The following is a 13890-nucleotide window of genomic DNA, read 5'->3' on the forward strand; positions in this document are numbered from 1 at the left end:
TACACCGTATTGTAAGGATGCTACCATATCTGCTCTGTCAATTACACACCTACCGTCCCGACCCACACACTGGTGCCAGCGCTACAGGGTGCAAGTTTTGCACTGTTTGTCAGGGGCTACTTATGTCAGCAAAATGGAGGTACGGGTGGCCCCGACCTAGACGGGACAGCATGCGGTTAGCTGGAGTCAATAGGTGTTAATACAATGTCAACAGCTTTCGGGCAGGCATAGGTTCGAAGCATCACTCGAGCTTCTTCAGATTCATTGCTCATGCTGTGAGGATTATCTTGTCATATCCGGTCTTCTAATTCTTACTGAGTCGTGGCGCTCGACTCTTCCTATCTGCGATGGCGCATCCCATGTCCCTCCGCGATCGACAGGTCGGTAGGTGGCCGCATACTCCGTCCCCGCGATCTAACGAATTGAACCGCTTGACAGCTAACTGAACTCTGGCTGAAACAGCGTCAATCCAGAAGTTACTTAACTTGAACCACGATCCGAAGCCTGCAGATGATGTCGCCCATGAATCAATCACACATAGTGGCATTGTTCCTCAAAGCACTCCCATCTTGAACGAGGACGGCGATCCAATCTGGAAAGTCTTGGTATTTGACAGCATGGGAAGAGACGTCATCAGTAGTGTTTTACGTGTGAATGATCTCCGAACGTGGGGTGTGACAATCCATCTGTAAGAGATCGGTTGTCGTCTATTGGGAAATGCGCTTGACAATGCTAATTACCGAGAGACTCAACGCAGGAACATACACTCTCAACGATACCCTATCCCTGATGTCCCAGTTGTCTACCTCGTTGAACCCAACGAGTCCAACATCCAAGCTATCACACGCGATCTCGCACAGGGTCTTTACTCGCCGGCTTATGTGAACTTTCTTTCCTCCGTCCCTCGTCCACTTCTGGAGGACTTTGCGTCACAAATAGCTTCCTCCGGAGCATCAGAGCACATCGCCCAAGTCTATGACCAATACCTGAATTTCATTGTCGCTGAACCTGATCTGTTCAGCCTTGGCCTCGGAAACGATGCGTACTACAAGATTAACAGCGGGAAGACCAGTGATGACGATCTGGATGCAATCGTTGACAAAGTTGTCAGTGGCTTATTTAGCGTAAGCGTAACAATGGGTGAGTTTTGTGCTCCAAATTCGCGATGGTTTTGTTCAACCGTTCATTGAACTAACCTTGCTGCTTGTAGGCACGATTCCGATTATTCGTTGCCCGAAAGGGGGTGCAGCGGAATTGATTGCCACAAAATTGGACCGAAAGCTCCGCGACCACATCCTCAACTCAAAAGACAATCTTTTCTCAGGGAACCAGCGAGCACTCCCGGGGGTTCCATCTTCCCGGCCCGTTCTCATTATCATGGACCGCAATGTTGACCTAGTGCCTATGCTCTCGCACTCGTGGACCTACCAATCTCTTGTGCAGGATGTGCTCCAGATGCGACTAAATCGCATCACCCTGGAGGCGGATGAGCAGGCGCCCGGTAAAGCCGCCAAAAAGTCTTACGACTTGAATAGCAACGATTTCTTCTGGCAACGCAATGCCGGAGTCCCATTCCCGCAGGTTGCTGAGGATATCGACGCCGAATTGACTCGGTACAAAGAAGATGCAAACGAGATCACAAAGAAGACGGGAGCCTCCTCCATCGAGGACCTCCAGAACGATACGAGCGCATCTGCGCAACACTTGAAGGCGGCTATTACCCTTCTCCCCGAGCTACGGGAGCGAAAGGCGGTCCTGGATATGCATATGAACATTGCGACAGCCTTACTCAAAGGCATCAAGGACCGGCAACTGGACAATTTCTTCGAGTTAGAAGAGAACATCACGAAACAGTCCAAATCACAGCTGCTCGATCTGATCAACGACAGCGCCAAGGGCAGCAACCCCTCGGACAAACTGCGCATATTCTTGATCTGGTTCTTGAGCACGGAGACCGAGCTGAGTCGGGCGGAGATGAGTCAATTTGAGGAGGCCTTGTCCAAAGCCGGAGTTGAAGACGTCTCACCTCTTTCGTATGTTCGACAAGTGCGTGAAATCACTCGAATGACCATGATGACCACCGCCGCCCCTGAACAACAATCGTCGGATCTGTTTCGCGGATTCTCCTCACTTTCCAATCGTTTGACGGATCGTATCACCTCGGGTGCCTTGGGTGCCAACTTCGATTCCCTCATCTCTGGTGTGAAGAATTTCTTGCCTGCGAATAAGGACCTCACTGTGACAAAGATTACCGAGTCTATCATGGATCCCGCCACGGCATCGAGCTCTGCCATTGCTAAGACCGAGAATTACCTCTACTTTGATCCACGCAGTGCGAACGCACGTGGCGCCATGCCTCCTGCGTCGGCCTCACGCAATACACAGGTTCCCGGAGCCATGGGCGGCCCTGCTCCCGGAATCAACGCCACGTTTGGCCAACGCCGCCAGGCTTTTAACGAGGCTATCGTGTTTACCGTTGGCGGTGGGAGTATGGACGAATATGGGAACCTGCAGGACTGGGTTAAGCGAACAAGTGGCCAACCAGGTGCAGATGGCGCCTCGGCTGCAAATCGCAGTACTGGTCGCCGTCGGGTCGTCTATGGCAGCACCGACTTGATGAACGCGACCGAGTTCCTCAGGGACTCCTTGGCTCCCCTCGGTCGCGAGAGCTAGCAGTTTCAACACTTTGGCTAGGATCTCTCAAATTCTACACTTTGAAGGCGTGTCATAGGATGATGTGCTTGATTTCAGTGCTGTATAATACAATCAACCTTATAATTCACACAATAGGCACAACCTGGCAGTCCCGACGGCTGTGTCACTTCGTGGTAAGCTTACCACATTTGATTCGCCCTTTTAGAACAGAATGGAGCAACATCAACATGTCATCTGAGATTGTAGCGTGGCAAACGCCAGCGCGAATAGCTCTAGAATCATTATATGAATGACCAAGGCCATCTTAGCGAATTTAGTCAATCGCCATACATGGCAAAGATTGGTCTTGGGAGTCGGCGACTTTTTCGCACTTTCCCTCAAATTATGCCCTTAGACCCTGCTCTCAAGGACATCCTCCCGTGGAACGAGGTTTGAGCCTACGGTATAAACCGCATCCGACTACTTCATTGGACATGGTCGTTTTATGCTCACAAGCAATTCTCGCCTTATATGGCGATGAGATAGAGCCACCTGTGGTTGGCACGAACTCGTCTTCTCGACCGATCGCGATGGCAATATCTCGCCTCGGACCTAAAGTTGTTATTCAAGTTGCCTCCACGTCGGTGACCTTTTGGTTGTCGAACCTGCCAGATGATGTCAGTTGATAATCATATCAAAAGAAGGGCTGGGAACAAGGAGCGCCACCCATCATCCTATTTAAGCAAAGAACATCCCCGGAGGTCTGATTGCCATCTCAGAATCTCCAGAGTCTCAGAGATTCATCTGCCAGTCGTCACCTAGCAAGCCAACGAGCCCTTGCCGTCAGCCGGTCGAATCTCCTCTTCTTCCAGAAGACACGACCACTTATATTGTGAAAATGGCCAATTCAGACAACGCAGGCCGTACCTGGAGTGGTACCTACGACAACTACGACTATGATACCAGCACCACGACATATGACACCACGGGGACGAGCTACGATCCCACCGGCTATAGCACCTATGGCACGACAGGTTACGGATCCAGAGGGTATGGCGCCGCAACCACAGGCTACGGCACCACCTACGACACGGGATACGGTACAACCACCTACGATCCCAGCACCGGTGCCTATGACCAGCATCTAGACTATCGCACTGACGAGGGTCGCCGTCATCATCGCCAGCGTTTGGATGCCAATGGCGTCTACCGACACCGCGATGTTGACCGTCGAGACGACGGCACCGTCCATGTCCACAGAGAATACGACAACCCGAACACTGGGACCAGCTACCATCGAGACTATGAGCGCTAGATGGTCGAGGCTCAGCTTCTGATGGACAATTCTCACGAGAATTTTTTGGCACGAGCGCAAACTGTTCCATCACGCTTCCCATTCCATGACTCGGCGGCTTGAAGCAGCATAGGCTGATATTGAAAAACCGGGGAGAAAAAAAAAAGGTCTAAAAACGTGAAGACGAATATTATGAAAAGAGGAGGAAAAAGAATTCCAAAGCGGTATGGTACGGAATTGCGGGATTTCATCGTGGAGATGCGCACGCCTTCATCTTCCTGGGAGCTGTTCGACTAGCGTGGATGGATATACTCACGATCGTTACTACCTCAACTATATAGATTATTGACACACTCGTTTGAACATAAAACTTATTGGACAGTGGACATAGCCTTGAATAGAACATATCTGGGTAGCATAGGCTCGACCTCGGGCTCAATATAACGGATTTCTATTCAGCGATCAAATGACTCGCATTCTATTTGGAATCCGATATACTGTCTGTCTCACGGAGCCACGTTAATTCAATAATGCCGTCATACCTGTTCCCCGGAACTGATCATCCGAGGCTCAAATGTCTTCTGATGCCTGAGGCGCTCAAGACAAGCTGCGAGGCTCCACTGCATCATCAAGCCCCCCCCCCCCCGAACTTGCGTCTAGAACAAACAACGGTGAACCCCCCCCCCCCCCCCCTCCCCCGTTGACCTAACGATCCAGCTTGTGGTACGGAGTATTTAAAAGAGAACTATCAGCGTTGAATCGCTCATGTTCCCGTGAACATGTCCAGGAGGACGCTGGGTGGAGGTCGTGTTCTAGGCACTCCAAGCGCGCTTCCATCAGCTCCGTCCCCGCAGTCGAAGCCTGGGCTACTATCCCCGACAGCCAGCAGCGTTTCCCTCAGCTCCCAGGCTTCCACGTCCCTATTGTCTACCGAGACCCAGGATCTCACATCGCGCATATCGTTGGAGAATGGCGATACTTCAATATCTGCCCCGCCGGCTGCGCCCGGAGCGCGGCTCTCGTGCCCGATCTGCAGTGAAGAGATGGTATGTCAACCGACAATTGAAAGTTGACGGAAATTGAAGACCTCGGACTAAAATTAATCACAGATGACCCTCTTACAGCTGAACAGGTAAGACTCTCTACGTCATATCGGGATTCTTCTCTGTCTTCCACGCGGTTGTTCACAAGCTCCCAGGCACCTCGACGACAGCCATCAGAACCTCGAGGACGACAGGCAAGATGAAGTCAAGGATTGGTTCAAAGTACAAATGGACAAGGCAAAGCGCTTTCAGCCTCTGGCGGTGCTCAATCAAAAGCTCAAGGGCTTGGATGTGTTCGAGTCAAATGACAACCAAACGGCCTCTGTCGTCACGCGTCCCACGACGACAAGCACGGGAATAATTGAACACAACGTGACCCCGAAAGTACTGGATCCGGAGGATTTGATCACAAAGGACCATTGGCAGGTGGTCGGTTTTCATGATAACTGCCTGGAGCCCTCCTGCGGCAAACGACTCAATTCCACCAATGGATGTGTCAATTGTCGCAAGTGTGGAAAGCTCTTTTGTGAAGAGCACACGATGTATCAGATCAAATTATCTAGATCCGCACACCACGAACCAGTTCGAGGCATATGGGCTAGGGTTTGTGAGACGTGCTACAAATCTCGGGAAGGATATAACGACCACAATGGTGAGCTGATTCAGTGCCGGCCAAGTAGCTCGTGAGGATGATTTTGATTAATGCATTCTTGGGAACAGGAGCTAGCAGAGATCAGACCGACGTCTTCAAGAAGATTCGAAAACAGACCGTGGACAAGGCCCTGCTTGAAGTCTCTCGGCTCGAGACACGTTTGACGCGACTCACACAATTATTGGCGAACCTGCCGCCGGAGCAGATCCAGAACAGCTCGGCCAAACTCTTTTCGCTCGGCTGGCATAATGACCAGCGCAAAGTCCTCGAGCAGACTATAGTCAGCTGGCAAGATGACGCCAGCGTCTCCCGTTGCCCTTTCTGTCAACAAGATTTCTCCGGATATTCCTTTCGGCGACACCACTGTCGAACTTGCGGGCGAGTCGTCTGTGGTGATCCGAATACTGCTTGTTCGAGCGAGCTTGGCCTGAGCGTCACGCCAAGTAAGCCTGCCACCCAGGCCAGAGGAACGGTGTGAACATGGAAAGTTGACCCCTCGCTCTAGTCTCGAAAACATCCGAGAAAATGACCTCGCGAAGTGCAATTAACGTTGACATACGACTCTGCAAGGATTGCAAGAGTACGATATTTGATCGCCGAGATTTCCAGGCGGATGTGTCTCGAGTGCCGCCCGAGGTACGGGCGTACGAGAATCTAGTGCAATTCGAAAGAGGCATCCGTCTCCATTTACCCCGGTTCCAAAAGCTTATGACCGCTCTTCAGTACGTCCGTTCCCCGTAGTATTGAGTGATCGTTCTGTGTGTTGATGATGATCAGGGACCCACGACGACCTCCATCTTCAGCACAAATCGCAGAGGCGTCCAAAGTTCGTAAGCGCCTCATTGATTCGTTCGCCAAATATGATGTTGCAGCTCGACGCATTCGAGATCTGCCCACGGAATCCCCTGCGCAAGAACGGCTTCAGAAGGCCATCTATCAGAAAGCCAGCAATTTCCTCCATCTGCACATGCTGCCGTTGAAATCCCTGCCCAAGGTTCTCAAATCTGTCCATCCCGCGGACGCTGGCAGCAGCCGGACATCCTCACCCAGCATTCTCCATGATGGATCTTCGACTGGATCGCGCCCCGCCGACTCTGCCCTTGCGTCGATCAAATACAACGAGCGTGTGGGGGTCAGTCGCAGTAGCAGTAGCCTAGGCAGCGATGCGAGTAGTGCGGTCTCTACCTTGGAGGCGGAAGAGAAATCGCTGCGTGAACGACTGATCGTCTTGGAAGAGCAGAAATTCTTTGTCTCCGAAATGATCGCCGATGCGAACCGACGACGCAAGTTCGATGAAGTGAGTAGTCTGGCGGTGAATGTGGAGGATTTGAGCCGCGAGATTGACCGGGTCAATGGGATGCTCGCGGCGCTTGACTTTGAGAGCGTCTACACGGGGCATGTCCAGTCCGGCTCGTGATTGTGATCGTGATCGTGATTGTGATTGTGACACCCATTATTACTGAACCACATCTGCATAGCTTGGAGTCGGTTCATGCGGTTTGATAAGGAGGTACCGTCGACATTTGAATATACCTTATCGATGGACCTACTATACACTTACATGGCCGCCGGCTTGACCGGCTTCAAACGTACAGTAGGAGTGTAGGCGACGGGCTAGACGCACTCGCCGCGATCTCCCGGCCATTTGCAACAGACGGCAACCTCCGACACAACAGCCACTCGTCGTGAGTCGTGAGTCGTCAAACACCTAGACAGTAGGGCAGTAGAACTAGACCCTCTCGCGGTTCGGACCATCGCGTCGGGTTTCCGCGCAACGTTACCACCGGTACTTCTTGCTCTGGTCCCGTTGCCGAACGTGGAAGCCGTCTGGAAGCGGGATCTGCGATGCATGATAGTATCAAGTTATCAACGGTAGTAGTGGCCTCCTCCACCAGCCTAGTGCAGGGGTACAGAGTGCTGATCGCGGCATGAAGACATGGCGATGCGAAGCAGGATCGATACTTTGCCCGGGTGCAGGGTTGCAGTACTGTACTGTACTGTAACAAACTAGGGCCAACTTGTCAAAGCGGACTGACTGGGTGACTTCCACATCTCGAGTGGGGCTCTCTGGAACGCCCATCGATGCAACGTCGGATTGCTTCTTCTCCACTCTGCAGTGTCCGACGGACTATTGTCTGAGAGTGAGAATCATGGCAGGTCCAGGTACAGGACATGAGTCCTGGACTGGACAATGCCGAATGTCAATGCACAGATGCAGTATGGTGCGGAAGCTCACATGAGTGCACGAGATCAAGGCATCGACTGGGTCTACCGTCTCCGACGTTCGAAACCATCCGACATGCTGTAACTCTATCCCTATATGGTGGACAACCTGCATCAGACTCCAAAGGGCACCTCTTTTTGCTGAGAATACTGGATCTTCTCTCCCCTTGAATAACCGGTGCATCTTCAGCCTGCTGGAACTGCTGCCGAGCACCCGCACCGAGTCCCCTCCCACATCGACCCAGTCAACTGGTCCACTACCTACCAAAGTACCTGCCTGCCCACCTGCACTACCCAGGCTACTCACTACTCACTACTCACTACTCACTACTCACTACTCACTACTCACGGCTCACGGCTCACAAAGAATAAACCGGTCTCAGTCGACGATATGCTGATCGAATCGTACCGCCAACACTCCACCTTCCATCTCCACTTTCTCTCCCGACGACGGAGACGATGGCGGATGGACCCTCTCCAGACGGACCAAGTAATTTCCGAATTGCCCTTCCAAGACTTCCAGCCCGCAGATCCACGCTCGCTTATGACAGGCGCGGTCCGCTGGGTCCAGTGAGCTCTTTGAGCAAATGGATCAATTCGGCTACGGTCAAATCATCAAGGGCCTCTTGTGGGCAACATGAGAAAGCAAACTAAGAACAGAAAAGCCTGTGCGGGCTGCGGCTGCTGCGGATGGTGGACTACGCGGACTGCGGCCCGACTTCAAGTTATCGCCAGTGTCGAGTGTCTTGAATCTAGACCCGAGTTCGACTTGAATGAAGTCAGTTGACCACTACTACTATGGTACGAGGTCAGGTAACCCATTGTCCATCTGGCAGACTACTGTACAACTCGTCGGAACATTCCGCGCGTGGGATCGTGGCGCGGCCCATTGATCAACATTTCGGGTATTGGGAAGATATTAAGAAGGGTGTCTGGCAGTCTGGCAGTCTGGCAGTCTGGCTTTCTTATTGCCGATAAGTTATGTGAAACTACATAGTGGCCACTGGCCCGTGCATCACTACACTAGTACACATTACGCAACTACACACTTGCACAAATTACACTCTTACCGAGTATACAACCACACAACTTAGAACGACACACACATTCACGTGTTCTACCCACAATCTGCCCGGCTGAGCCACATGGCCAGTCGTGGCTTCGGGCAGGATCAAATAGCTTTGCAGACTGCTCGAGCCTCGCAGGGACCTTCTCTTCCCCAGTCACGACCTTATCCTATATAAGGGTCCCGAACCTTCATGGGCCCTGGTCAAGTTTTCCAACGTACCTCGGCTGCGGGAACAGTCCCTGGTAAGTTTGAGCACGGACTCACCAGCAAGATCTGGTTCAGTCGGACGAGTTGGTGGGAGTTTTGTCCGTTTAGAAACGCTCACCGAGGATTACACTGAAGTTGTGACCAAGATGGCTGGCAGGCTGCTCAGTGCTCAATGCTCACAGCCTCACACTGGGTTCGGATCAGTTCATCTCAAATAAATTAATGCCGCGAACGTTCTTTGGCTTTTTTTTTTTTTTTTTTTTTTTTTGGACCAATTTGGTGAAGACGGCACGGGTATCCCGACAGGGCTATTGGACGGCTCATCTTGTATTCTCATAGCGGGTTAGCACTTGGAAGATCAGACCAACGGACTTTCTTTGGATGGTCTAACGATACACGAATAGGTCTGTTACGTACGACGTCCTCATTTCGACAGTGGCAATGGTATGATCGGTTGTTCAAATGATGTTGCTAGTTGCAACTTGCTGCTAATTGTGTGCTCACTACTCAGTGAGTCAGTAGACTCAGTACTGCAGATCTCGTATTGCCTCTCCCCACGGGACCATGCCTCTTTCAGGTATGGTACGACAGAAAGCAGAGCGGCGTTGGTTTCACGATGAACTCTACTCGACCAACGCCTTGCCAGGTTCGCTCCAGAGTCCAGGATCTTCTCCACTTACCCACTCCATGGCCTCGCTGTCGAGACCGCGCCTGAGCCGAGCACGAGACTGGGCAAGGATAAATAGTGTTTAGGTCATGCATACCTCTGCGTCGTTGCGAGGCTAAGGCAGCGTAGCGGGTCGTGGGCGTAATTGAGTTTTCCAACGACCGAAGAGCATTCGAAACTGTCAGGGTTCAGACGGGAAGGATTCAAGACAATGCCGTGAGGGAGTTAAGGTTGATCAGACAGAGAACGAACGTCTCGTATATTGAGATGGAAGGTGAAGAAATGATGATGATTGACCATCGAGACACACAATACCATTAGTATGTTCGTACGTAGTCGTACTAACATGACATGTCCGTCATTCTATCTTTGTCTACGCGTCAAGAGAGGGTTCCAGTGTGCCGGTGCCATCTGACAGCCTGGACCCGCTCATAACCTTCCCTACCCATCCCATCAGACTTGGTTCACATGTCAGAGAACTGCTTAGCCATGGACACAACCTGGCGAACCCCTTGCGTCTTGAATTCTCGCCACCACCATCTTGCGTGGGCCAGCACGAAGCCATTACTCTTATGGGATGTCGGATCTTGAAAAAGAAAAGAGAAAAAAAAGAAAAAGGTCAAGAATATCAAAGTGTGCGGTCTTTTCATGTGCAGATGTGGTCAGTGTAGTGCAAGTGCTCGCCAAAGAATCACTCGAGGGAAGATGACATGCATACGTGTTGCTTGTCACTCAATTAGCTCCTTTCTAAGATGGATAACCTCATTTGAAAACCAGAAATTAAGCGACTCATGAATCATGAACCGAGGACCCGATGCTCAAATCTAAGCATGAAAGCCCGCACGGGAAGTTGTCTTGGAATTGCCGAGACGACCAAGTCCTGGAGTACCCTCTTTCTCACACGATTGCCATGAACAAGGGTTCTTATTCTTGTCCGCAAGTCATTACGTTTTGTGGTGAGTCTGGCGCAAAAGCCGTGTCGATCCCACGGACCCGGTTAGAAGAACTCGCACTAGCCAGCCGCTACTTTCTCGCCTTGGGTCCTCGTGTGCATATGGCCATTTTATGCCGTTAGTGCTCTTTTCTTTCCTACTTCCCGGTTAATCATCATGTCCCAGAGCCGCAGGTATAAGCGGGGATTCCCCATCCCCCCCCCCCTTCGGCTTCGGGTCTTTTAAACTAAAAAGTCTCTTTGCGCGAAACGGGCGAGCACATGGAAACAGGCGCCACATAGATATACACACACACCCCCCTGGTCAATGTGCATGGCCGTTGACCTTGCCCCCGACAGCCGTTATTGTACCGCTTGATCCTTCTGGTCTGGCCGAAACCGTCCATCTGATTCCTTCTATCATTCTCTATTCTCTCCTTCAGCCTTGGGGGTGTTTTTTTTTTTTTTTTTTTTGATTTCTGTTTTTTTTTTTCTATCATCCTTCCTACGGAGTCTATTTCGCCTGCTTGAACTGATACGCCCTCTACGGACCAACACTGAACCCTGTCAGAATCGATCTGATCTGACGAATCGACTATCCCTTCCAATCATTCTCTGGACCATGTCCGACAGGTAGTCAAACTTGCTACTTCTCCATACCACTCGTCGGCCATGACAATGCAGCCAATGCCCGATGGCCGCAGCAAGGCCATTTTCATCGTCACTACCGTCTTTCTGGGACTCTCCTTCATTGCCGTGTGCTTGCGATGTTTTGTTCGACTTAAACTCGTCAAGGCCTTTGGCTGGGACGACTGTCTGATGGTGTTTGCAATGGTACGTGAGGGGATGGGGACTGTGAAGTATACGATATGGGGTGTGGCCTCACTTTCATTTGGAGGGATTGACTAATGATCAATCTTTGGCCTGCGTAGTTGCTGAATATTCTGTTTGCACTGTGCGGAATCACCGGCGCATTCTATGGCATGGGTCAGAGATCCTTGGCCCTGATGCAGCGAGGGACGATGGAAACCGCCATGTTTGTAAGTCCCATCCACAACCCAGTCCGGCATCGACTTCATCCGGTCAATTCTCTAACCTTCTATCTATCGCCCGTCCAGTGGTGGTGGCTCGGCCAGACGAGTTACGTCTGGGTATGCGCCGTTGCCAAGATCTCCATTGCCGTCGCGCTCCTGCGCCTGACCGTCATTCGAATCCACACGCTCATTCTCTGGGGCGTCATTGCCGTCACAACGGTCGTGGGTCTCGTCTTCTGGCTGATGCTGACGCTACAATGCCAACCAATCTCGTTTTTCTGGCAGCAGGTTCGCCTGGAGATTGATCCGACCTCCCCCGTCCATGGCCACTGTCTGAATCTGGATATCATCATCGACATGGCCTATGTCTACAGTGTGACCGCCACGCTCTGCGATCTCACCCTGGGTCTTCTTCCCATCTTCCTGGTGTGGAATCTACATATGAACGTGCGGACCAAGGCCGCTTTGGCTGGGATTTTGGGCATGGGATGTGTTGCTAGTGCTGCAGTCATTGTCCGCATTCCTTTTCTTCATGATTATAAGGATCCCGATTTCCTATGTGAGTTGGAGGCTACACTCTGGCCCAGAGGACTATCGAGAGGGAAATTCAAAAAAAAAAAAAAGAAAGAAGGAAATAGAAGAGGAACAACCCCAACCCAACCCCCCCCCCCCCCCACCAAAAAAAAAGAAGGAAAGAAAGAAATTGCAAACCGGACTGTCAATCCAACATCTTCATATCAGCTACTGACCCTTTGCCGGTATCCCCACAGATGCAACCACCGACATCTCCATCTGGTCCAACGTCGAGGCCAGTCTCGGCATCGCCGCCGGCAGTCTCGTCACCCTCCGCCCTCTCTTCCGCTGGTTCCGCGACACCAGCTACGGAGGGAGTCGCAGCAAGCGTACCGGAGGCAGCATGCCCCTTTCGAGCGTGAACGCGCTTCGTTCCGATCACTCCACCCCGCGATACTGGCGCCCAGATCTGGACCCAGAGGATACCCGCGCCGTCGTCACGACGATCCCCACCTCCACAGTCAAGAATGGTAGTCGCACCAGCAGTCAGGAGGATTTGAATCCGAAGAATAATGACGGAGGGACTTTCTTCCAGGGCGTCAATGTGCACAAGACGTTTTATGTGTCGGGAAATGAGCATTAATGTCTAATTGTCTTCTTTGATATCAACCACCTTTTTATATATCAAAATACACGACTTTCGTTTGTTCCAGTCTTGAGGCGGCCGACCAGGTCGGGTGTTTTATCCACGGACATCCACTGTTGGAAGCTTTGGGGAAAGCCGCATGTGGTAGGTCTTACCAGTGACTCAACCCGACCTCATGGGACTTCTCTCGAATCCATCTCAATCGATCATCAAATGCAGTTTCGATAATACATCTCCCCATCGACACCTGGGCAAGTGACACCACCTTTCACTCCACGTGGGTGGAGCCCGACAATTGGGTCTGCACGTGGTCGAGAACTTGCAGCTTGCAGCTTGCAGCTTGTTCCATGTACTGTACTACTTAATGTCCACTTACCTGTCTACCTGTCTACCTGTCTACCTACGCCCCTTGAAATGCCCAGGTATTCCCGAGTCAGACATGTCAACTGTAATTTTGTAACCATGACCCCGTCTTGTGCGACTGCAGCTAGCTGAAAAGTGTACTAGCGAGTCGCGCCGCCCTACCCAGCTACGGTAAACCCTAACTACGACGCTTAGCCTACAGCCAGGATCATTTAGATTATTACAATGTCGACGAGTTCCACGGAACTCTTCTGATGGCGGGCAATCAGTTGCCGTCTAGCCCGGCCACTAACACAGAAATACATCATCACTCGGGCATATGATCGGTGAACAGGGCACGTCGCTTGATAATAGTGACCGTATATATGGACTCAAAAGGTTATGTAGGAGGAGTGATACACCACGTATATGTCGTGCACGTGAAAAACAAGCAAAAAAGGAAATATCTCAGGTTTTTCTGTAGGAATAGCCGAACGCGGGGGTCGAACCCGCAACCTTGAGATTAAGAGTCTCACGCTCTACCGATTGAGCTAGCCCGGCAGGGCTGGTTGGGAGGCTTGATCTACTAATGAAATATATTCCAATAATCGGGAGTAGGGCGCATTGACGGGGGC

The 13890-nt window shown here is 51.5% G+C and overlaps 4 protein-coding genes across 4 annotated transcripts; all 4 read left to right on the forward strand.

Annotated features, from left to right (window-relative positions):
* Positions 1 to 347: 347 nt before the first annotated feature.
* sly1 (syntaxin-binding protein) lies at positions 348 to 2673 on the forward strand (the record flags this gene model as incomplete). Its single annotated transcript, XM_056937502.1, has 4 exons — positions 348 to 384; positions 463 to 688; positions 758 to 1140; positions 1211 to 2673. 4 exons carry the CDS (start codon positions 348 to 350, stop codon positions 2671 to 2673), a joined length of 2109 nt encoding a protein of 702 aa, XP_056787367.1.
* An 859-nt stretch (positions 2674 to 3532) lies between these two features.
* N7539_007902 (uncharacterized protein) lies at positions 3533 to 3949 on the forward strand (the record flags this gene model as incomplete). Its single annotated transcript, XM_056937503.1, has 1 exon — positions 3533 to 3949. The coding sequence occupies one exon, from the start codon at positions 3533 to 3535 to the stop codon at positions 3947 to 3949; it is 417 nt and encodes a 138-aa protein (XP_056787368.1).
* Positions 3950 to 4707: 758 nt separating this feature from the next.
* N7539_007903 (uncharacterized protein) lies at positions 4708 to 7040 on the forward strand (the record flags this gene model as incomplete). Its single annotated transcript, XM_056937504.1, has 6 exons — positions 4708 to 4974; positions 5038 to 5060; positions 5127 to 5623; positions 5692 to 6066; positions 6129 to 6345; positions 6401 to 7040. The coding sequence occupies 6 exons, from the start codon at positions 4708 to 4710 to the stop codon at positions 7038 to 7040; spliced, it is 2019 nt and encodes a 672-aa protein (XP_056787369.1).
* A 4352-nt stretch (positions 7041 to 11392) lies between these two features.
* N7539_007904 (uncharacterized protein) lies at positions 11393 to 12910 on the forward strand (the record flags this gene model as incomplete). Its single annotated transcript, XM_056937505.1, has 4 exons — positions 11393 to 11554; positions 11653 to 11760; positions 11839 to 12313; positions 12525 to 12910. 4 exons carry the CDS (start codon positions 11393 to 11395, stop codon positions 12908 to 12910), a joined length of 1131 nt encoding a protein of 376 aa, XP_056787370.1.
* Positions 12911 to 13890: the final 980 nt, after the last annotated feature.

The sequence above is a fragment of the Penicillium diatomitis genome (assembly GCF_028827545.1).
Source record: "Penicillium diatomitis strain IBT 30728 chromosome Unknown utg000011l_segment0_segment0, whole genome shotgun sequence".
NCBI lineage: Eukaryota > Fungi > Ascomycota > Eurotiomycetes > Eurotiales > Aspergillaceae > Penicillium > Penicillium diatomitis.